The sequence below is a fragment of the Pithys albifrons genome, chromosome 8, assembly GCF_047495875.1.
Source record: "Pithys albifrons albifrons isolate INPA30051 chromosome 8, PitAlb_v1, whole genome shotgun sequence".
NCBI lineage: Eukaryota > Metazoa > Chordata > Aves > Passeriformes > Thamnophilidae > Pithys > Pithys albifrons.
Genome location: NC_092465.1, coordinates 5,983,348 through 6,008,338, shown reverse-complemented (window position 1 = coordinate 6,008,338; position 24,991 = coordinate 5,983,348). Strand labels below are relative to the sequence as shown.

General features: G+C 40.9%; 1 protein-coding gene across 2 annotated transcripts in view; it reads left to right on the top strand.

Moving 5' to 3' along the window:
* Positions 1-7,536: 7,536 nt before the first annotated feature.
* The window catches only part of SPOPL (speckle type BTB/POZ protein like), a 35,447-nt gene continuing 17,992 nt past the window's right edge, over positions 7,537-24,991 (top strand). Inside the window, exons 1-4 of one of the 2 annotated variants that reach the window (XM_071562132.1) lie at positions 7,537-7,767; positions 23,668-23,802; positions 23,980-24,101; positions 24,368-24,519. In XM_071562132.1, coding sequence (XP_071418233.1) covers positions 23,725-23,802; positions 23,980-24,101; positions 24,368-24,519 — 352 coding nt within the window. In that variant the 5' untranslated portion in view covers positions 7,537-7,767; positions 23,668-23,724. The remainder of the gene's footprint in view (positions 7,768-23,667; positions 23,803-23,979; positions 24,102-24,367; positions 24,520-24,991) is intronic. The other variant, XM_071562133.1, reaches the window with a different exon arrangement.

Below are 24,991 nucleotides of genomic sequence, written 5' to 3'. Positions count from 1 at the left end.
AAAGCATAAGACCAGATCAATCATAGATAAAGGTGGTGAATAAATCTGGGTAAATTATGGGGTTTGGGGAGGTGGTGAAACTGAAAAATTAGGAAAAGACCCAGCCAATAGAATGCTTTCATTTCTCAAAGAAAGAAAAAAAGGAAAAGTAAAACTATTTATGGTCAAGCAAAAATGCTGTTTGATACACACAGTGCAAACATGTTTCATTAGGGGTTAATTAACCTTCTGAATTAACAGAGGTCAACTCGTGTAAATCATGAAAGCATGAGCTTTCAATTTAATATATCTCACCAAATCATTTTTTTTCATATGTACTATTTCCTACACAAATATTGCAAAATATAGGGGAAAAAAAGGAATTAAATAATATTTTTGATGCAATATGCAGAACTGAACAAAATAGGAAATTGCAGGTGTAACTCATAAATCCTTGGGTAAATTACATCAGTTTTGCAAAAAATCAGTAAATATCCAGCTACCTGTTCTGCCTATTTGGCAGGTGTAAAAATAGACATTTACTGAAGTGACAGCACTGGTTTATTTTACCCATTTTTAAAAGTTATGTACTTTATGCTCTGTGCTAAATATGTTAGGTTTGCAAAGTCTGGCAAAAGAGCTCAGTCCTGTAAGATGCTACGTTAGAAGGAATATTGGTTTTCTTACTCTGCACAGAGACAACTGAGCAAAGTCTTGTCATGAAACTCAAGAGCACTGGGGGAATATTAATGTTGAAAAGTCCTCTTGTGAGCAGCATAATTAAGGATTTAATTTATCAGTTAGGAAGCAGGAGGATATTGCAAGAGGCAACCCCACAGAATCTCAAAACAAAAAAGGGTAATAAAGTTCAAAACAACTTCTCTTCCTTACAGACTGAATTGAGGTGTGTGTTTTCTTCCTCTGAATGTGCCTTAGCAACTTGATCTTCATTCAGTGAAGCATCCGTGGATGCTTCTAAAAGTGTATTTGTATGCTCTCTGAGCCACCCAAACTGTGTTCAGATGCTGGATTTATCTCTGTTTATAAATGATGAAGTTTGGGGGCTTCATAAAATTCAGAACTTCATGCTCGTTCTTCACTCCATAAAAATTACTTTTAAAGGCATTTTAAAAGCTTCTTGGTATTGAAATGAGGAAAAGAGTTTGCATTTGGCTTCATTATCAAATTGTGAGTATAAGTCACAAAGCAAAATTTGCTCTTTATTGTTGCTTTCTGGTGTAAAAAGAAGTTTCCACACTCTCTGAAGTCTATAAAGGGAAGCCCCTTTGTGTTTCAGAGCTTTTTGGAGAGCAGAAGGGAGTAGAGAAGGAAAAAATTGGCATTACATTCAAATACAAGTTTGATTTTACTTTTTTGGTGGAAAGGAGAGGAATGCTGATTTGCAAAGAACTTAAAAGGGGTTTTTTCATCCTTTAGTAAGATCCAAAAAAAGAATGCATTAAATTTACAAAAAAACTCCAAAACCAAAACACCAAATTGAACAAACACCACTCCCCAAAGTCCTCCCACCCCCACCCTCCCAAAAAACCAACAAACCACCAAACCCAAAAACAAAGCAAAAAACCCCACCCAAACCATCTTTCCCACTGGAAACTATTATAAAGAAAATTAGCCACATCCCCTGTTATCAGCAGTGCTGTCAGGTTTGTGTGTTATTGAGTACATCATACAATAGTCCTGGTTTGCCATCTCATTTCTGATCTTGTGACTCTGCAATGACAGTGAAGTGAATGGAAAGGAGAAAGACCCTGGGACACAGCACATGGGGGTGTACAGTCATGGTTGTGGAATTCTAGGAAATATATTAATAAATTCAACAAATTACATGTGCAGGAAGGAAAAGTGAGTGAAAAATCAGCAGATCTGTGGGCAGATGACTGAAAGGAAAATGGGATTTTTTTTTTGACAAGAAACTGGTGGTAACACAGAGAACACTGAGGAGGAAGCAACCAAAGATAGTCAGTGATTTGCAGCTAGATACTCTAGAAAAATTATTGTCATAGAGTTCTACAACCAGTTTCCAGTAAGTTCTATGCCATTATGCATTAAAGAAATATCCACAGGAAGATGGGATAGTGTACCTGCTTTGAAGTCCTTACTGTCTTTTTTAAGGCATAACAATGAATGGAGTAAACACAGAAAAACTGAGAGAAAGGAACATGACAATACAAAGCAAATTCTATTTAATAATTCTTTTTAAACACCTAATAACATATAACCATTCCTTGAAATCAAATGTGTTGAAAAACTGACTAAAACTATGTGGGAAACATTTGCCCGTCTTTGTGACAGTTAGAAAACTGAAATGTTTTCACCTTTTGCATGAAAATCTTTTCAGTGTTTATTTGTTTTCTATGAAAGAAGAAAGGGAAGCTCACACCCAACAGCTGCTCAGCTCAGGCAAAGTCTGGAAGTCCCAGTACAAGTATCTGCTAAAATGAGTGTTTGCTTATAAGAAGTGTAAACAGAGAAGACTCTCATTGCAAATCAGTCAGTAGCTTGGTGGTTAAGTTTTTGTCTGTGGTGTGAAGGACAGATCAAAACTCACAGTGAATCAGGAAAAACAGAGACTTGACTGACTCACCCACCGCTGGCAGGCTCTGTGCTACAGCCACTGGAACACTGTTTATTCCTACAATAAACTCACCCTCCTCTCTCAGAAGAAACTTCATCTTTGCTAAAACCTTTCTGCCAAAACTAGCACATATTTCACAGTGAAGAGTGCTGTTTTCAAAACACTGACCTTTTCAAGTGAAGACCCATTCTGTTGAAGCATTACTGGATAACTTTAGAGCTGTATCTCTAAGTTGGAAGGAATTAGTTGTTTGTTGCAGCTTAACATGTTTTATTATTTTCCTTTTCAGAAAGAAAATCTAGAAGAAAAATACAAAAAGAAGTTAAGGGGGGAAATTCAGTCTAAATTGGGTATGCCTTAATACCCTGGAACTTTAAATTCCTAAGAGAAATTCAAATTCTGAAGCCACTATAATATAAAAAGACTAAAAACTTCCCTGCTGAACTTTTAAACTCTTTTAATACTGCCCATGAAATTGTGACTTGTATCAGCCAGATCTGCCTCCCCATTTACCTAATGCAAAGTCACCCATACATCTTGGCAGCACAACATTTGCACTGTTGTCTTCTGGCTCTGTTAAAAGTAAACAGGGTAACATAAACTAAGATGTTAAGGATTTATCATGACTCCTCCAGAAATTGCTCTCAGTTGGACAACAGACATGAAAAGAAAACAGAAAGCATGTGACAGTAACACTCTGTTGGTGGTTTGTTGCTGATTTTTCTAGAATATGTCAATAAAAATAATCAGACTGATTGGGAAAATAGATTAAATTAATATTCTTGCATTTAATTTCTTCCCAAAAGTTTATTTTAATGACATAATCCTGTTGTGAATCTTGAAAACACATTGTAGGAATGTGCTTATGTGAATGTTTATAATGCTTCCTTTCACTAAAAAAATCACAAAGAGGCTTATAATGAATCTGTAATTAGGATTGATAATTTCACCATTGAAATGTTGCTTCTTACTGGGTAGAGAATAACTTCTACTCATAACTTCATTTCATTTCATATTTACATATGTAACTAACTCCTTTATATCTGTGGGATTAATACTGTAAACAATCTATTTTACATGCTCTGAGGGTTAATATCATCATGTGCAGCAGCTTAATTCAGTTCACCTCATAAAACAAGAGTGAAGAAATCTCAGCAATAACGTAGAATAAATTCTCTATTTCCAATAAAAACACAGGAAATATGATGCTTAATATTACAGCAGATAGAATTTGTATTTTGAAAGGTTTATCTAAGGTAAAAGTCCCAACAGCCCAAAACTTGGTCACATTGGGATCACTGTTTTGCCTGCCCAGACAAGAGCATTTAAAATCTCCAAATACTAATCCTTTTTATAACTATATGTCAACATGCTTTCTTAATCTTTCTAGGAGCATTCTTAAGTAAAATTATTCTATAAAGAAACCCCTAAGAACTGTTAGCAAGGTGTTTGAAATAGTCAGTCTTTAGGAAGAGATGCAAATTGACTGTAGTAAAGGAATATCATCAATTGGACTAGATAATCATTGCAGGTACCTTTCAGCTGAAATGTTTATCCTGTTCAGTTCTAAATGTGAGGACTTCATAATGAAGCATGATACCACCACAGTGCAGTGGAGACATTGGTCTGTCCCAGTGGAAGCTGGGAGGAAAGAATTTCTACAACAGTGGATTTCTTCTTTAGACTTTAATCCCTGACAGCTGCTACTGCTTCCAAGTTCACATTCCCTGCTGTGATCATGACAGGTTTACAGGTCTTACACTTTGAATAACACCTCCCCCTACACATATGTGTGCAGTAGGATCTTTAATGATAAGCAGCCTAAACAGAGGAGTCAGAACTGCTGGCTGTGTGTACAAACAACTACAACAGCCACTGTGCTTTGTTCAGGTTTCTTTAGAAATATAGTTTCCCTTGCTGTAACTTGAAAACTAAATACATTTAGTATTAGGCTTTATTTAGGACAATAAACTAATATAGCCTTTTTCTATGAAAAGCCTTGAACAGTACAAAGACCACCAAGTTTCTGCCAGAAAGCGGTAAATATTGTCAGCATATTACTGTGGGGCCTTCTGTCTGCTCTGAGGAGGTATGATTGAAGGCATTCACTTTGGACCCAGGAAGGTTTGTCCTCCTTTTGGTGTCACAGAATGTGAGCTTAATCATTTCAACCTGTCTTGTTTTTCTACATAATTTTCTGTGCTGACTAATTAGATTACAAACTAATTTTGTTTTGTAAAACGTCTGGCATGAAGGGTCACTTATCTCAATGACCCCAAAGCGCTGCCATGATGCAAATAACACCAATGCATCCTGACACTACACTAATTCTCCTTAATGTTACACGAGGCTGGCACTGTATGGGGTGCTTTAATCTAGCACTGAGAGGGGACAAAAATGGGAATCTAAGGGGGAGCAGGACTGAGCAGTGAATGAAAAGTACAGGAAGATAAGTTAAACTTTGGTTCAAACCAAGTGGAGACTCCAGGTCTGGCAGGCGGTAGTTGCTTACTTTGGGAACAGTTCTGTGCAGTGTGCCCACACACACCAGAATATTGTATTTGTGAAGGTGAACAAAAGGACTTTTGAGCCCAAGGGGTGTATGAGCTATAATGCCACCTTTTGTCTGCTGACAAATACGCTTAATAAATGCAAATATGCATTAACAACTTCTGCTAATTATCTGTCTTTGCAGATGTCCTCTAGAGTGGGATTTAAGGGAAATGATGGTTACTACATACAAAGATTCACTTGGCTTATTGTTTTTCCTGTGTGCTAAGTTACTCTGGTGAAATCCTGAGATTCCCAACACAGATTTCCCAGCTGCAACTAGGAATCCACCCTATTTCCAGTGGCAGTGACAGAATTCTGCCCAGTGAAAGAGTGGCCATCTTTCACTTCCAAAGTGCAACACAGTCTCCAACCACTGAACTTTCAGCTGACAAGACCAGTAATTCTGATAATCTGTGTACTGTTGTGTCTCATACAACCAACAAATGTATATTGTGTTTTCTTCTAAGTAGTGAGCTATAGAAAAGATAACAGCCTGGTCCTCCAGCACACATCCTGCTTTCTAAAATGAGGTAAGTTCTGTCTGTGGCTGTAAAGCTATTTCGTGCAAGGAGTCATATGAAAAAGACTCCAAATAAACAAAAAAATGCTGAGACATCTGAAAATACAGTGCAATGCTAGCCAGGTTCCTGAAATAGTTCTGAGAGAACTAGTACTACTATGGGCAGTACAGTCCTGTCAGTGCAGTTTTCCTCTGCAGGATGAATTATCCAGGGCTCTGTGCCTCACTAATGCAGTTGTATCGATTTTGAGACCTTGCTAGCCTGAGTATCCTTACACAGCACAATGCTGTGTGTATGTATTCTTAGTGTTCATTCTCAAGAGAAGCAATTAAGGTGTCACTGAGTCTTAATTGTCTCCATAGAGGATGTTTTCTTTAAAGCCCAATTCCTTTGAAAAACAAAGTAAAACACATTGCTGAAGTTTTATTTCCAGCCCTCCATAGGGAAGTTTACAGAACTGTAAATGTAATTTACAAATTAACACACCATTTATTTTTAGAAACAACTAGGAAATTATGTCAATGATGTAGAGAAATTCACCTATGCCTGAAGGAAACTGCTCTGACCAAAAGCTCTCAGAGCTGCTGGGTGGTGAACACAAGTGGATGGAGCAGAACAGCCCCAGTCAGGGGCTGTGGAGCAAAGGGCTCAAAGCCCGTGGCTGTGCTAGTCAGGAGCAGACCAGTGAGGTGCCAAGAGCCAGCCCTGTAAGTCAGCGAGCAGCCACCAAGGACTGGTTCTTATCAGGGAGCAGATGCAGCTCAGGAGTAGCAATTTCAGGTTAATTTCATCTGAAAACAAAATTAAAAAAAATAAACAAATCAACAAGAAGTCCTCAGAAGCTCCAAATTTGCCCTGGAGTGTGAACCAGCTGGTAACTGGTGTAATGACCAGGCACCTGCTCCAGGGCAGCCCCCCTGACCCCTCTGAGCAGAGGTGCAGAGGAGGACAAAGAGGACATTTGAAGCATCTCTTGTATGAGGAAAGGCTGAGGGAGCTGGGCCTGTTCAGCCTTGAGAGGAGACAGCCGAGAGGGGACCTCATTAATGTGCATAAATATTTAAAGCTGGAGTCCCACGAGGATGGAACCAGGCTCTTCTCAATGGTTCCAAGCAATAGAATCATATAATGGATTGCATTAGAAGAGCACCTTGAAGATCCCCTTGTTCCAACCTCCCTGCCCTGGGCAGGGACACCTTCCACTATCCCAGGTTGCTCCAAGCCCTGTCCAACGTGGCCTTGGACACTTTCAGGGATAGCGCACCCCCAGCTTCCCTGGGCAACCTGTTCCAATGCCTCACCACCCCAACAGGGAAATTTTTTTCCCTCCTATCTGATCTAAGCCTACTCTCTTTCAGTTTGAACCCATTCCCCTTGTCCTGTCACTCCATGCTCTTGTAAATAGTCTTGCCCCATCTTTCCTGTAAGTTCCCTTCAGTTACTGGAAGGCCACAATTAGGTCACCCCAAAGCCTTCTCATCTCCAGGCTGAACAATCCCTTTCTTCCAGTGCTTCAGGAGAGGTTTCCACCCCTCTGGATGGACCAGAGGCAGAAACTGAGGCACAGAAAGTCGCACCTGAACGCGAGGTGGAGCGAACGTGTGAGTGACTGTGGGCTGGAGCAGCCTGCCCAGAGAGGCTGTGGATTGTCCCTCACCGGGGACATTCCAGAACCGCCTGGACGCGATCCTACGCGAGCTGCTTGAACAGGAGGGTCGCCCCAGCCACCCCCACGGCGGTGCCTCCCACCCCGGGAGCGCCCATCCCACACCCCACATCCCACATCCCACATCCCCCCGGCCCGGCCCGGCCCGGCCCCTCCACCGCGCCCCGCCCCGCGCTCGTTCCCGGATGGAAGCGGCGCCGCGTGCGGCCGCGTGACCGCTCTCTCCCGGAAGTGCGGCGGGAGCGGGAGCTGGAGCGGGGCCGTGCGGGACCGGGAGGTGCGGAGCGCGGAGCAGGGACGGGCGGGAGCAGCGGGCAGGGCAGCGATGCGGCTCCGCCGCCGCCCGGGCTCGCCGCCTTCGCCTCCCGCCGGGGGCCGGTGACCGTCACACCCCGGCGGAATGAGCGCCGCCCCGCCAGCGCCGCGATCCGATACGTGCCGGTGCAAGGGGGGTGAGTGCGGGGTGTGTGTGGGGCTGGAAGAGGGGGTGGCAAAGCCTTTGTTGTGCCCCTGCCCCGGGGCAGCGGCCTGGCGGTGCTGCGGGAGGGCAGGGCGGGAGGGCCCGGCCCGGCCTGTCCTGGGGCGGGCGGTCCTGGCACGGGGGGGATGCTCCGATCCCGAGATCCCTGCCCGGGGCTCTGCAGGGCCTGCCCTGGGCGCCGCCAGCCCCGCAGAGCCCGGCCGGGCACCGCGCTGTGCTCTGCCCGTGCCCTGCTTATCCTCGGGCGGAGTTTGTTTGGGGAAGTTCGCATCGCGTAAGAAAGCAAAAAAAGGAAGGGCAGGGGGTTGTCTCCCCTCGGGGGCTGCGGCGAACTTTGGGGGAGGCTGCAGGGGCGAGTGAATAATGTGCAAAACAGCTCCTGTTTGATTCATGGGCGCTGCGCGCACCATCTTAGACGTGGTCAGGAAGTGGGGGTGACTAACGCTGGGTTTCACCTGATGATGTCGTCTGCTCGAATTCCCGGGAGTCCGGCGGAATTTGCATCACTTTGAGCCTCCTTGAGAGCACAAGTAGGTGAGAGAGAACGTGGAGAATGGAAAACAGCAAAACAAAGGAGGCGGCATAGGCGATAGCGATGATTTCCCGGTGTTTTTTTTTAACCGCAGGATGCTAAATTGAGCAGTTTTAAAACGTAGCTTTGCTTTGTGGATATATTCTTAACTTGTTTTCCAAAATGGTGCTAAGGGTTATAAAAATAGTAGTTGAACAAAAAGGATTGTTTCGAACCTCCTGCTTGGAGAACAATCTGTGACAGTCAAGCTGGGTCATTCCTTATTCTTATCAGTTCTGCAGAATGCATTATTTTGATAGATATCCCATATGGCTACAGGAATTTTTACCACAGTGGTTCTGAGCTAAGCCATTTGTATGACTGCCAAGGCATTTTGTTTTAACTGTTAAAAAAAGGTTTTCCTTTTTATGTTTTTACTAAAACCTTTCTTATTTCTGGAAATAAATATCCCCTTTTAGAGGGACAGGTAGTAGTCACTGTTACTTCTGAAAGTTTTACCAGGCCTTCTGGGATGTGTGATGAGGACAAATGTAAATGTTTGTGAAGGATTTCCAGTGTGTGTCTACTGCATGATGTTTTCTCCCCACTCTGTAAGTGGGTATTTACTCAGGAAAGAGAAAACAATTTTTAAACAATGTGCCTTTTGTATATAAAGCTGCAAACTTGTCTGCAAACTTGTCAGGCTTTGGTACATTAGCAGAAATTGGTGTACTTTCTTCTTTTAACTCTCTTCTGGAAACTTGAGATTTTATATATCCAGAAATATCCTTGGTGTTATATTGCCTCGAAACAGCTTTCTGCCAAACTTTTAACTTTGGGACTTTGCAGTCTGCTTTTAAACTGTCAGTGAAAATAAAGAATTACGTTCTGTACTTGCATAGGCAGTGTGAGCTACTTGTTGCTATTAAAAACTTGTATATGCTCTAGACAAATATAAAATGAATTTGAAAAGCTACCAAGATTTTTTCTGGCCCTAATCACCGATTTCAACTCCCAGTGCATGCTCTTTACAGTTTTTGAAATCACATAGTATAAAACTGCACTTTTGTGTCTTTTATTCCTATGTGTTTTGTTTCTCTGTTGATTTTTGTGCCTTTGAAAGTACCTAAACATAAATGCACAGGAGAATGAAACCAGTTGTCATTATCAAGATAAGTTAGAGTGAAGAAATAGCTGACAGCAATGGGTAGCATAGTTGACTTGCACATCGATCTCATTAACTTCTCTCCTCATTCATTCTTCACAGATTTTCTCTCTGCATTTGTTGTTTTTTCAGCCTTTCATATACAATCTCTTCCCATGTCTGCCTTAACTGTTTTTACGGCTCATGCCCATGTAAAAGTGATTGTAGTTACAAATTTATCTTGTTGAATTTGTTTCCAGGCTCTGGGATATGCTCAGGCGTAGACTTCTCTGTGTCTTGCATTACAAAATTACCCCATCCTGTTTTTTTCCTTTTTCCTTGTGTTTTCCTGTTGATGACAAGTAGATATTTTGGTGTTCTTTTTCTCACAGTTTTTGTGACAGGTTCATATGCTCCTTATGGGCATTTCAGTCTCTTTGTAAAAAGCAGTTGACAACATGCTGCCCTTTCTGCTTCTTGTGTATTTAGCAAAACATGTTTGAGACTAAGGAAGTGTAAATGAGATTGTTACACTCCCTATACACAGTAACCTGACTCTGTAGTCATAAAATCCCGGGATCTTCAAAATACTGTGCCCCAGATCAAAGCATGAAGAGTGTGCCCTTTGTCCTGTGTATCCTGAGCCCTGTATTTTTAGGATAAAATAGGAGGCACTTGCCTCAGTGCTTGCTTGATGCCTCTGCCATCCCATCAGAGGGTGCTCTCCAAGAGGCTCTTGTACCTTGGCTCTTGGCACTGGCACAGGTTGCCCAGAGAAGCTGTGGCTGCCCCATCGTTGGAAGTGTCCAAGTCCAGGTTGGACGGGGTTTGGAGTGACCTAGTCCAGTGGAAGGTGTTCCTGCCCATGGCAGGGGTTTGGAACAAGATGGTCTTTAAGTTCCCTTCCAACCTTAAACCATTCCATAATTCAACAATTCCCTTTCCCCCCTGCAAAATATGTGCATATTCACAAGAGACTTCTTCCTTCCTTTGAATCCTTGGGAACCTTTCCAGTGTATGTCCTCATGACACTTTGTTTCTGTTTCTTCTTGTCCCACTAATATCCAAAGTCTTCCTATTGGAACTGTTCCTTCAAATGGAAGTAGGAAATCTCTCCTTCAATTTGTACTCAGTACTTAGAGGAGAATTGTTGCAACTGTGTGAGAGCTGGAGGTATCTTGATAGTGGTACTTTAGATGTAATTTTTAGCCGAGAGAAGATGGTCACTTGCCTTAGTGAGTTTTTAAAGTAGTGTGTATGTTACAGATTGTGTATTTTGCACTCTTTTTTAATGTTTTAGCCATTCAACTTGTGTGGTGGAATTTTGGCAGGCATATATGTTCAGTATTGGAAAGAGCTTAACCTAAAAAGCCTCAACTCTCTTGGTTCCATTTTACTCATGTTTAATAGCTTTCCAGTGTGTTTTTTTGTAACCCGGTTTAAAATTATTCTTTGTCAGCCATTAAGGTTTTTTATGTTCTGTACAAGGAATCACTTTGCAAGCATGTATGTATCTGTCAACATTGTGATCAGTGTTTGCATATAGCATTTGGGAAATGTAGTGGAAAGTAAGATACTCTTTCAGCTGATGCAGAAACTCATTGGCATGGAATAATCCAGAGAGCTCACGTGTCCAAATTCCCTGAATTGGATTACTTATCCTTGACACTGCCTTACATCTACCAGAAGCCATTTATCACCTGATATTTTGTGGAAAATATTACACTTGCCACTTTTAATTGGTTACTTGTCTCTTTATCTCTGTGGGAATAATAAAAAATAGGGATGAAAACCAACTGTAATATATTGCTTTAGTGAAAAAAGATGGTTTCTTCACCAAGCTGCTTCTTTGGAGGTTAAAGATGGACTAAGTGATTTCAAAGTGAACGTCACATTAAGTTCAGTGCTGGGTGAATGGTGAGAAGAATTGGTGTTGAGCTCTCACCTCTGTAAAAGAGGCTGCTGTATATACTTGCAACCTTTATTTTATTTTTTTAAGCATTAGAAAGGTCTATGTGCTTTCCCTTGATTTCATTGCCAAATACAAGGAATGAAGCTGGTGGGTTGTGTAAGCACTTGCAAGGTGGCAATTTACTTCTTGTGTGCCTGTGCAGGTTTTTTTGAGACACTTTTTTTCTATTTGAACAACCTTCAGATCTCATTTAGCTGAGGAGCATTATTGGAAGCTGCAGTTTGATTGTAGGATTGCTTTGGCACCGGCGGCTGCTGAGCCTGTAGTTGGTGGTACTTGAGCAGTGAGTGGTGAACAGCCTGTGCCAGCTCATCCTCCTTCTTCTCATGACATTTGCTCTTTGCACTGTATTGCCTCCTTAAGTAGTTCAAAGGTGAATTATCATTTGAGGTGCAATTTACCAGGCCACTTTATAGAAAGAAAAAGCAATTGAGTGCCAGGCAGAAGGCAACAGTGTAGCTCTCGGCGCAGGCTGTGCTTGCTGCTGGTAGACTAAGTGTCTCCAGCAGTTGGGAAACTTCCAGAGTTCATGGAGTGGGAACTTCTTATTGCTGTGGGGTGGAAAGCATCTCTGGGTGCAACTTGGGAGCCAGGCTTTCTCTCGGCCTCCTTCCTGGTTGTTCCTTTAATGTTTGTCCCCTGCCAAGAGCTCACTTACCAGTTGGTCAAGTCTTTTGCAAAATCAGTTCATGAGCAGGGTTACGAATGGAGATGAGGGAATGGGGGGGACTGATGACTTGCACTTGATTTCTTTCAAACTGCTTGTTTTCATATGTATTAAATGTTCAGTGAATTCATTAGACTTGGGTGTCTCTAAAAGGGTTTGGGGTGGTTGCATCACTGGTTGCTTCCTGAACAACTGAAATGATGTGTGGGTACAGAACTCCTCTGGCTTGATGAAGAGCTGATACAACTTTCTTCTCTGGTGTCCTACTTTCTGTCTTCTCTGTTCTATGTTGACTTTTTCTTTGGCAAACTTCTTTTCACAAAAGTTTTCATTTTCCTGGCTTTTTTATTCATATTTGATTTCTAATTGATGGATCTGTTTTCTCCATCAGCACGGCCTATAGCCTGTGAAGGACAGACAGTTTCAATATTCAGAATTTAAGTTAAAAACCATTGGTTTAAGTTGAAATAAAATCTAAACATATAATTTGTTATTTCGAGTGTTTGATGTATGAATCTAATGATTCAGATGAGTTAGCTAATAATTTCTTAAAATTCTTTAGAGGAGGCTCATGTGTAGTGTCTTCAGCATTGAACACAACAGGCTTTGAATTAATTAATCTGCAGACATTACCTCAGCAACAAAACCAATGATCTTTGGTGGCATCTTTCTTAAAATATTAGAACAGATGGATTCTTTTTTAACGGAGATTAATTTCAGAGTTACTTGTTTGTTTGTAATCGAAACTCTTGAAGATAAAAGCAGAACTATTTTGTAATGCATTTAGCTAATGAGTATATAGAATGGTTTGCTTCAGCTTCAAGATGAGCACTATATAATGGAAATAGTAAATTTTAGCTCCTTTTTGTGAACATCAGATGTACCAGTGGGCACAGTGATATTTACATATCCAGTTGAATAACTGTTCTTGTAACAGAACAAAATGCAGTAATTTTAACTACTGTGTCTGTGCTGTGTGTGAAGTTAATTGCAACAATTACTTGTGTACATCTGGATTTGTACCTTTTTTTAGGTGGTTTATTTTGTGCATTTGAAAAGTTCTGCTTAGAGCTTCTCTGAACTCATTTAAAGACTTAAGTCATACTACTTCAGTTCTGGAGATGTTCTGCTGAAAACCAAATTGTCCAAAATCTTTAGCTGATTTGAGTAATTGCAGGTTAATATAATCCATTTCTGTACTGACTGTCCAAGTGGGTGTGATCTCACTCTTAAGTCTGGTGGAACTTCACTTGGCATATGGTGGTTTTGACGGAATAGAATGTATGAAATCTATTTTCAGGTTTGTCTGACCTCTGCAGAACATGACAAGATAGATTTTTTGGTGACTTATGTGCATGACAGCAGAAGAATATTTGGGTTGCATTATAGGGTGATATAATTTATAAGAAACTGAAACTTCTGATACTAAAGGAGTTTACAAAAATTTTTTTTTGCAAATTTTGGAAAATACACTGAGCTGGTCGTTGATCCAGGAGTAAAAATGCAGTAAACAGGTGTGATAGACTTGAATGAATACTGTTACAACCCAAGAGAGGCCTCTGATTAGGGGAGTTCCTGTCCTGCTTATGGCACAAGATGCCTTATCATTAATGTTCTCCTAAAGTGGTTTGTTCTCTTTAAGAAAAAGGCTAAGAGGAGGGAAGGAAAGCATGATACATGTAGAAGCAGGAAAGCTTCCATAGGCAGTAGCCTGCTCAAAATTTATGTGTGGTAAACTTTATAGTCAGGGTTAGTTGTTATGATTAGTTATATTAATAAGACAATCAAGCAAAATCAACCTTTATTCTGTAGTCAGTGGTTTTGAATGTTGTTTTACAGGCCAGGCATCATTTTTAATGATTTAAATAGCAGTTGTGTTTGGAAATGTGCCATCCCCTCTGACAACTGTGAGACTCCACTCACTAAGTGCTGAGAGGAATGATATATGGCAGTAGCATCATCAAGTGCTAGTCTGGGTAACTAATAAATTAGAGTGTCTGAGCCTTCACAGAGGCTTTGAGAGTCACTTGCTAAGACAGGCTTGTTCCTTGGTGTTGGCTGACTTCTTAATTTCCTGGTATTAAATTGCATTTTTTCCTTTTGTTTGTTTTCCTGCTTTGGGAGAGCACTTTTCCCTGGCAGCACCACAGGCATTGCACTGTGTTTGGTGAGGTGTCCTCGTCGGGATGAGTCACAGCAGGGCTGTGTCTTCTGCGGATAGAGGCAAAGAGCATCTGCTTCTGGTCTGCCTTGTTTGACAGCACCCAAGATGAAACTAAATCTATTTAGATGCCACAGCCAGGGGAGGGCTTGGAAAGCCTGACTGTGCCTCAGCAGGGCCAGGAGGGATATTTGCCTTGTTGAAGTGTGGCTGTCAGTGGGCGATTGCCTGGGGGATGCAGCCTGTGCAGGCACAGCTTTTGGTGACAGACACCCACGTGGTGGCTTGTGGAGTGTGTTGCCAGAAAGAGCCTCTTGAAAGCAGCTGAGACAGCTCATGAAAAGAGTTTGGTATGATACCACTTGCTGCCCTTTACCAACCCTGTTGCTTCTGTCAGACTTAAATCTGCTTAACCATGCCCACTTAGCCAGGCCACCCTGACAGCCCTGCACAGCCCCTTTGCCTTACTGTGGTTTCCAAACTTGGAAAATTTTCTTCTCTCTTAAGCCTGTGCTGTAAGTGGGAAAACTTACAGGAAACTGCAGAGGTTTGAATTGCTTTAGTTGTGGAAAAAAGGGATTTTAAATGGATTATATTTGAATTGTTCTTAAATCCGAAAGTGTAAGCAAAACAGTATCTGCATTTTTTTAAACAATAGGATGATAGAAATTGTGTACTTGTCTTTGAACTTCAGAAACCAGTTTCTCTTGGACTGAAATTGGGAGCTGGACTCAAATCACTCTTACGAGTCCCTTCCAACTCAAGGTATTCTATGATTCTATGAACTTTTAGGACTTTCTTCTTTACCTCTGTGGGTGTAAACCCATTTAGCTGCAGTCCAGTACTGAGATGGCAAGTTTTGCTTGCCTTGATGCCTTTCAGAGATTCCAACTTCTTATTCACCAAAGGAAGTGAGTGGGCAGCTCTGTCTCTTGTTCTGTCTTTCTTAGATTGTGTCTAATCAATTGTTGTGAATGAAATTTAATACCCAATCCATTTAAATTAGTTCAGTTTCAGGATTATTTGAGCAAATTAGCACAAAATGTAATTTAGTCCTCTGACAGAATTGAGTTTTGGAGTTTATTTCTCAATTTCCTAGCTTATAAGTATCAGTTGTTTTTTGCACAGAATGTGATACTCGGGCATGGAACAGGCCTGAAATGAGCTGGAACTCTCAAAAGTTCCAAGATGCAGCTGTGTGAACAAACGTGCCCACTGTTTGCCATGAGAGGTAACAGGGCAACAAATGAGTGATCAAACTCCCTCCTGATAACACCTGTGAGGATGAGCTTTTGGCTGCTGGAAGCAGCTGTAGCACTTCAGTGTGAGCTTTGCAGGCCACGCCAGTCTGCAAAGGTTAATGGGGAGAGCCTTCTGCTGCTCTGTGCAGCAAGTGAAAGAACCAGATTCCAGAGGGTGCAGTCCAGTGCTTTCCACAACTCTTAAGAATTTTAAAAGAAGAACAAAATAAACCAAAACACCCCAAACTAGCTGTGAATCTGCTAGAGAAAGGTATTTTTTTGTTACTATTGAAGTCAATGTTCTGTTGGCTAATACAAGCTTCTGTTTCAAGTGCAAAGAAGAAAGTCAAGATAAGCGTTTTCAATTTGGTGAACTCTTGATTGTGTGTAACTGAAGGATTAGGGGGAAAAATGTCTTCATTTAAAATGCTTTCACATGTCAGTGATTTGTTGGAGTAAGAGTAATGGAGTGAAACTAAGGGGGGGAAAGATCATTTTGTCTGTATACAGGAACAAAACCCCAACAGCAATAGTTGATTTGAATAGAATAGTTTCCCAAGAGGAGTGGTGGTGGAAATACCTATCTTTTGGGTCCCATAAAAGTAGACTGGGCAATGAAAATGAAAAATGCTGTAAGAAATAATCCTGCTTTTCTTCTCCAGGGAAATGCATGGATGACTGCTGTAGGGAATGGTCTGGGATATCTAATACGGAGCACAATGGGTTTCCTGTACTGCAGAACAATAATGCAAGGCTGATGCTGAGGGATTTTTATCAGTAAGCTTGGCTGATGTAAACTAGACAATTAGAGCTCAAGCTCTGCTGAGTGTTTCCTATCAGCTGAAGTGAAATTCAGCTTTATTTTTCAAAAAAGCATGAAAAGTGCACTGACTCAGATCTGCAGTTTTTACAACTAACTATCATCTTGCTAATTTTTAGTTGCTGACTTTAGTGATATCAGTTATAAGTAGAGCACCATCCTCCTGTAAAGTTGGGCATTTCACACGTGCTGGGTTCTGCTTTGCTGGGACTCTTCTGTTGGAACCACCATGAGGATTTGCTTTTAAATTCTGAAGTCTTAAGTGCAGCTATTTTAAGATGTGTCTGACCCCAGTTGCCTGCCCTCTCTCTGCTGGAGTTTGCTGTCCCCTGGGCAGAGGTGACAGGAGGGTGTATATGTAGTTTCTCAGCTGTCATGGTCTAGTCCAGGGTGGTATTTTTTCTCACTGGAGAAGTGTGGAGAGGGTCCTGAATTGGCTCATGGTGTGCTGATGTGTGTGTGTCCTGGGCACAGGGTTCCAGCAGAGCTGGGGGTTGGCATGGGGCAGATCTTCAGCATGGAGCACATGGGAGTAGCCAGAGCTTATGATTTAAGCCCCAAAGCTGGTTTTGGTATGTGTAAACTTTGTTGCTATTGCACAGATCCAGAGCAAACATATACTTAAATAAACATTTTTTATTATGTTCTAAAAAAGCTTCAAACCTGTTTAACTGTTCTAGGCTGCTTCTTCAGTAAGTGTCATAGAGTTTTCCTGTGTGTAGCCCAACTGCTATTCCCTCATGCTTGCCCTGAAGAGGAAACATTTTGTATGTGAGAGTGTGAAGTGTAGTTTATCCTTAACCTGTAGGTTTTCTAACTTTGGGGGTGGATATGTGTGATTGCAGCTGTCTAAGTATTAGTAATTCTCTTCACTCAAATGATGATTAGTACACCTACCAAATGTCTGTTACTGTGTTGTGGATCATCCATGTGGATCATTAGATGTATAGGAAATACACAGCAGTTCTTTCAGAAAGATCAATTGTGAAGAGATGCAAGTCCTGCTAATTAAAAAAAAATCTCATCTTTCAAAAATTTGGGATTTTTTCTACTTATTAGTAGAAATTCTATGAATATTTATAAGTGGAATTGGTTTATAAGACAAACTCTTAAACAAAAAAGGATCCCAGTTTCTTTAGCTGGCTATTTTTTAAGTCTCTGGGATTTAGTGAGAATGATAATTTCTCCTCTGGATTTGGGCAGCATCCGAGCCACAGGAGTTCCGTGCCCCTGGATAAGCATGACCCAGGTGAGGGTGACTGTTACACAAACCCCCCTGTGTCCAAGGAGAAAGGACATGCCTTTCTTCACTTTTAAACAGTTTGGATAAATTGATGCTGCTTAGAACTGGTGAGCCAAGTGGACCCTTGCTTCAGGTGGGAGAGTGCAAAAGTAACTTCGTCTTGGGCTTTAGAATGTCTTTCACCTCACATGTAGCTGTTTTGATCTGGTGTGTTTGTTTTCCCCATTTTCCTTCAGAAATGTGTTCTTGCTCACTCAAAAAGTGATAAGACAGTGAACCTTAAAGCAATTAAATGTTTTTCCCATGAATTTGCCTCCTCAGTCATTTGAAAAACAAAACTAAATCCTCGAATAACAAATACTGGTAGATAGTATTCTATATAACACATATATAATAGTATGTAATACTTTATTCACTGGTGATCATTTAATGAGAGGAAATAAAGTCAATATCTCTATAATTTGAATGGGTTTTTGGAAGCTGATTGTTTTGAATGAAAGGCTTATTCACTTCCAATTTAAAGAAGAAAACCAAACAAAAACTTTGTCTGTACAATTAGGCAAAACTATATTTGGGTCTGAATCATATATTTGCTAGGAATAAAAATTTGGAGGAACAAGGTGTTATTTGCCAGTTAACCTTCAGAAAGTGATCTTTTATTTCAACCAGTGATGAAATATCAGTATTTCCAAAGGGGAAGTGCGCTTGTTTTGCCTGGGGTAGAGCTGATTTAGTTGCTGGCTTGGGTTAAACCATGACAAGGGGGCGAAAAGTTAATTCACACCAGCATTGCATTTTGTGAAATGTTCGGCCCTGCTCAGGAACAGGCTGTCACCATTTAAGGGGAATTTGCAGTATATGCAAGTGGGATTTGCTGGTTTGGCCCAGGAGAGAAACACTTGGGGCTCAAGCCCTGAGAAGAAGGAAATTTGGAGAGAAGAGGCTCAGCAGGGACTGGTCAGCCAGTTCACAACGTGCTTTTCCTCTCACTCCCGTGGGAGCAGGTCAGGGTCACTGATTTGCTTGGTGAACTGATCTGTGGGTTGGGTTCTGCCAGGCAGGATTTGACTTTCAGGGTGTGTTGGATACCCTACAGAAGGCAGTTTGTTTTGCCATTCCTGCCAGTAATTTGCTGACTGTAATCCCTCATTGAAATACAAAGATAAACCCTTGCTATGGTCACTGCTGAATGTGCAACACCTGCTCCTGTGCACCTGTTACACTGTTGGGATCTACGTGTTAAACTGAGCTGCTGCTCTGAGATGTGAGAGCTGGCCCAAGGTCCTGCTAACAGCTCAGGTCTTCAAGTCAGTTTATGATGTGTTTTGTGGGTTTGTTATTGGAAGTAGAAAATTTGCTGTATGTGGAGCTTTCTTAATGAGTTAGTAATTTTTTCAGTGAAAAAGTTGAGATAATTCCAACACAAGATGTGAGAGACTGGGAATGTGTGCTTGTCTAGCTCTGAGAGGTTGAAAAGTAACTTTGTTTAGAATAATGTTGATAAATGCTCTATTTCAGGGAGGATAAACAAGATAATATTTTTGAAGTTCATGTTACTGATGTAGGAAGTAGCTTTGAATCTTAAGATCTCATCTTAAAAGTTAGGAAAATAAAGTGCCAATACAGCTTTTGATGAAATTCAGTGTAAGTGCATTATATGGAAGGTAGCCCATGCTTTCTTTACACTGTAGGTGGAGTTAATTAATTAGCAATAATCAACTTCAGATGGCTTGAAGTTCAACACAAGTATTTGTTTGACTAGAAGAGCACTTCAGTTGATTCCTAAATAAAATGTGCTTTGAGGAATGCCTCTTTTATATGTTATCTGCCCACTGTTCTGCAAGGAGTACTGAGCTCTGTGAAGGTCCTGATGTAGCAGAGGCTGGTGAGAGTTTATCAGAGAGCGGAGTGATTATCAGGTGAAGTCAAAACCTTCCTTAGAAGACCAGTAGAAGAAGTGACAAGCCCATCATGTTCAGGGTCTAGGAGGACAGGTAAAGCAAAGTACCTTTTGAGGATTTTTTTCTGTTTTTCTTTGAATAAGACAATGAACTCAAACTCTGAGGCTGAAATCAGCCCTAACTGCTGCACCACATTCAGTATAGATATATCAATTCATTAAAAAAACCCCACACAAACAACAAAGGTGCTTGACACCCTTTTAAACTATATCTTGCTTTCCCTTTGAAACCCAGAAACTTCTTTTGCCCTCATCCACTAAAACTTGTTTTACTTTCCCCAGTGCAAGTTTCCTCACATGGTCAGAGACTCTGCCTGGCAGAATGGCCACACTGACTGGTTTGTTGAGCCCTGTCCAGACAGGTATGACATTGCCTGAAAACCCTTGGAGCCATTGCCTGATAGTGTCCTGTCACTTGTAGTGCTTTGTTCAGGATAGCCTGCAGAGAAATAAATGCAGGTTGTAGCATGAAAATTATCCCTCTAAGTTGTTCCATCCCACGAACAGCAGGCCTGTCCTCCTGCGCCGATTCAATTCCACCCAGTCGTTCTCAGACTGGTTTTGTGAACTGCAGCTCTCTCTGTTCCCGACCATTTGTTGTAATGGGCTGTGATGAGGGGTTGGTACTTGAAAAACCTTTTTGTCAGAGCTGATGACAGTGGCTAATCAGTGATTCATAAACAATTTCTTCAAAGTAGTATTTAGGCTTCTCCCCACGCAGAGGGAGCAGAACAAGAGGTGGGTGTGTAGTTGCACCCCTGTCCCCACCTTCAGGCTGCCCCTGCAAGGTCCACTCTGCCCTGGTGACCATCTGTAGCCACTCAAAGGGGGTAAGTAAGGCATGTGGTGGCCCATTGGGCTGGGGACTGAAAAGATCCATCCTTACCCAAACACGTCCACACTGGAGGACAAGTTCAAAGCTTGTGTTCTCTTTCACATTGTAGTTTTGGTAAATATCCTCACATCCCCACCCAAATCCTGATTAATGCATTAAATGAGGAGCAGATCATCAGTGCTGATGAACTTTTTCCCTACTGCTGTGTCTTAACAGAGCATCCAATGCTCCTGTCTATTCATTCTCCATTATTCATTGTTGGTTCCTTTTTAAAATTGTGCATCCAGGCATACTTAAAAAATAGAGACAATGACTCCTCACCACAGACTCCCAGGCACTCAGCAATAGGACAAGGGGGCATGGGCTCAAGCTCTGCCGGGGAAAATTTAAGTTGGATATCAGGAAAGAATTCTTTGCAGAGAGTGCTCAGGCATTGGAATGGGCTGCCCAGAGAGGGGGTGGATTCCCCATCCCTGGAGGTTTTTAAACTGAGCTTGGCAGTGGCACTGAGTGCCATGATCTGGTAAAGGGACTGGAGTTGGACCAAGGGTTGGACTTGATGATCTCGGAGGTATTTTCCAACCCAATCGATTCTATGATTCTAATATCAAGTTTTTAAGGCTATTGCTTTCTCCCAGTTTTCACAATTGAAAAATTTGGTTGGCTTAGTAAATCCATGCAAAAAAAGTGAGATGTAAATCTACTCCTCAGAGACGTATCAGGAGATCATGAAAATCAATTGAGTCATCCTAATGCTGTAATGGAAAACTTTACAAAAAGCTGAAGCTATTTAGAAAGACATGAAAAGTGTCCATATGTAAAAGCAGATCTTCTTTCAGAACCTGCATGAAGTAGATGCACCTCTCTTCAGAGGAGAAAGCAGTCTTTGAAGTACAGATGCCCTGGGTAGAAGAGGTACAGAGACAAGGCAGCAAATGGACCTGAAAATAATTGAAAATAACTACCTTTGCTTACAGTTAAATTCTTACTGAATCAAGCTGATTTAGCTGTGAGACAGGAGGGGACAGGTAGCTACTGGTAGCTGGCACAAGGTCACAGAACACTTTCTTAAAGGGATGGTGTACAGCAGTTATTTTCAGGCTTTTTCAATTTAGAAACCCCTTCAGAGCAAATTTGACTCAGATCTGCTGCTCCTTCATGATTTCTAGAAACTGACTGGTCTAGTGGACTGAAGAATTGAGGTATACATGAGAGATGAGCCAGTCCTGTGCATCTCATGCAAATGACAGAATAAGGAATGGGCTGCATTGCTTCTTGGTTTTAGCTTTGGAGAACTGAAGAGCAGCAAACAGGTTCAGTAAGGCTGAGTTAAACTCTTCTGACCCTTTCAGGATATGGTTCTGTGTAAAATCAATCATGTGTTTGAGGAACAGCTTCAGTTGTTATCACTGAGTAGGATGTGCTTCCAGAAATAATGGTGATGTAAGTGCTAATATTTGCTTTATGAAAGAGATGTGTCCTTTCCAGGAATTTTACTCCAGGTGATTCTGCACAGAGATTTAGAATCAATTGCAAACCTGTCAGCAAAGTCTGTGTAAAGACAACTTCTACAATACATGTGTTTCCTGCTTAAAAAAATATGGGTCAAACAAGTTCCATCATCTTAAATTTAGGGGTGTTATTTGCTACTAGTTTTCATTTATGGAAAGTACTGACTAAGTATTGAATATTAAGTACTGAATATTGCCATAAATAAATGCAAGTTTTATTTGGGGAAAAGTCAATTATGAGAGACAGCTGAATTGTAGTTATAATTAGTCTTCATTGTGTCAGTGATCCATATCTTGCAGGAGACCTGTTCAATATTTTGTTTTCATCCTGTCATAGCAGATTTGTGAGTAGAGATCTGTTAAGGGATGTGATTATGTATCTGCTTCCTCATCTGGGAAAAACTGAGAATGAGCTTTGTTTTCAGGGTTTTATACTTTTGTGATTCAGAGCAATACCCTTTTCAGCAGGGTTTAATGTGGAAGGGCTACTTCATACCACATCTGAGAGGCAGTACCAGAAAGGCAGGTGGGAAGACATCCACTGAGGAGTATCAATTCACAAAGGAGAATTCTTCCCTTAGGAATAATAAACTCCTTCACCTCATGACTGAATTACGTCTGGTCTTGCAGTGTCTTCTTACCCCTGTTTGCATGAAATCTTGTTTCAAAGTGTTGCCCATCCCTGAAGGAAGAGTTCCAACATGGTTGGTGATGTGCAATCACATCTTTTGAGTAAGACAGTTAATGCTGTTCTGTCACAACTAAAGAGACCTACATGGCTGAGCAGGCAAATGTTGCAGGGAGATTGTTGCTCCAAGTGATAGCAGGATATGTTTAAAGAAACTTTCTCCACTAAGAAGAAGTGTTTAGTGGCAGAAATAATTGACTTTCATCTGTTTGATTAGGGTTCATTTCACTTTTTAGCAACTTAATGGAGCGGTTTGAGTGAGGCTGTGCTTCTGGCAGGGACCTGCCTGCAGATGAAACCAAACCCTCCCTAAAGCAGAGTCAGCCCCGTAACCCAGAGCCACCCTCTGGTGGGCCCACCTTCTCTCATTAGCCAGGTACAAAGGCAAGTGGCTGGCTAATTATGTGTGTGTAGGTAGATGTGATGGGTCTGGGTATGTGACTCAATTCCTGATGGGCAGGAGAAATCCTTGTGCTCTGTTAGGTGGTAATTCATAACGAAATGGCTTCGTGTGCAGTTAGAAAGTTGTGCAGAGTTGGTTGGTGAGTTGAACTGTTCTTCAGCTCTGTACTTTGATGGGGAAGCAGCACATGGTTGTGGTGATTGTAATCCTTGAGTTGAATCTGTTGGAGAGATACAAGGCAGCCATGAAAGATGTGTGAAGAGAATACTGCTTGAAATTCAAGTTTAATTTCTTACCCTCCCTTTAGAAATCTCAGGGTTGTGTGAACCTGTTCTTTTCCCAGGTGGCTGCATGTTCTTCTAGGTCTGAATTATGCCTGTGTGGAGAACTGAGGCATTGGTACTAATAACTGAGTGCTTACAGGGCCCTCCTTATTTTTCAAATCAAAGAAGATCTGAAGAAAGTTGTAACTTGACTGGGGTGGTCAGGGTGGTAATTTGCAAAGGGGAGGTTGAAATATTGTCATTAGTGGTGTTGTATGATGCATAGATGCTTCCTTTTGTAAAGTATTGCACAATGTGTGGCACCCAGCAGAGCCATTGTCCTCTTTTCAGGTTTAATTTTCAGATGCATCATTTAGTAAGCACAGTAATATGAATTTTTGTATTTCCCACACTTGAAAAGAGTGAACAAAAGTTATGAATTACTTTTTTAGGAGAATTACTGAAGTTTGGATTGCTATCTTGATTCTATAAACCTGCAATAAGTGGCAATGTCAAGGGTTCCCACCCCACCTCCTCCTGGGGAGATGTCCAGTGGACCTGTGGCTGAAAGCTGGTGTTACACACAGGTAATTACATCAATTCCAATGGCTTTATTTTCTAGTCATAATTATTGGTAAAAAAACCAAAACAATCTAAAGTTATTGACACATTGAAAAATTACAGCTCACAGTTTAACTCGTGCTCATGGTTAATGCACAGTATGTAAGTTCAATTTTCTTCACATTTTCTGGTCTTTTGTTCAGGTTAAAGTAGTAAAATTTTCCTACATGTGGACCATTAATAACTTCAGTTTTTGCCGAGAAGAAATGGGTGAAGTTCTAAAGAGTTCTACCTTTTCATCAGGGCCAAATGACAAAATGAAGTGGTAAGGTCTCTATTCTAGCAGCTGTTTTGGTTTTGTTTTGGGGTTTTTTAATTTACAGAAATTGTAAAGTTAAATTACAAATAAATATTCAAACTTGAACATTTGTTGGAGTTTTCCTTTAGGTATGGATTGGTTCTGATTTCAAAGTTTCAGCAGTCACAAGGGAAACTTTTGTTTCAGTAGCATGTATTGTTGTGTCTTGTAAAAATGTTTCTTAATTTATTCTGAATGCCATTTAAAAATTACCTTTTCTTGGTTTCTTTCAGGTGCCTGAGAGTGAATCCAAAGGGATTAGATGATGAAAGCAAAGACTATCTGTCATTATATTTGCTTCTAGTCAGTTGTCCAAAAAGTGAAGTCAGAGCAAAATTCAAATTTTCCCTGCTGAATGCTAAAAGAGAAGAAACAAAAGCAATGGGTAAGGGAATATTAATTTATTATTGAATGTGGATTTGTAAGAACATCCTGAGGAACATCAGCAGTGTAATTTTTTTCAGTTGAGAACAGAATTTAATATTGAGATAAACTTTAAAAACATCTTTTTAAATATCATTTAGAAAGTTAATTAAAAAGTCCTGTTCATGTTTCGCAAGTTTCTGATCACTGAGCTATGTTAATTCTATCCTGAGCAGTATAAATTACAGCACTTTGCTAACTGCTGTCACTCCAAATTCTTGTCTTTTTCTAGCAGATTATTCTTTCTTCCTGTTAGTACAGGTGGATTTGCTTGTTTGTAGCTGAAGTGAAAGTGTCTGATTTCCATAGTTAATTAGGATAAACATACAAGGCTGGTGTGGGGTTTTTTGGCTTTTTTGGTTTTTTTTTTGTTTATTTTTTAGAAACTCCTTTACAATGTTTTGGTTTATTTAATCTGATTTACACTGTAGTCA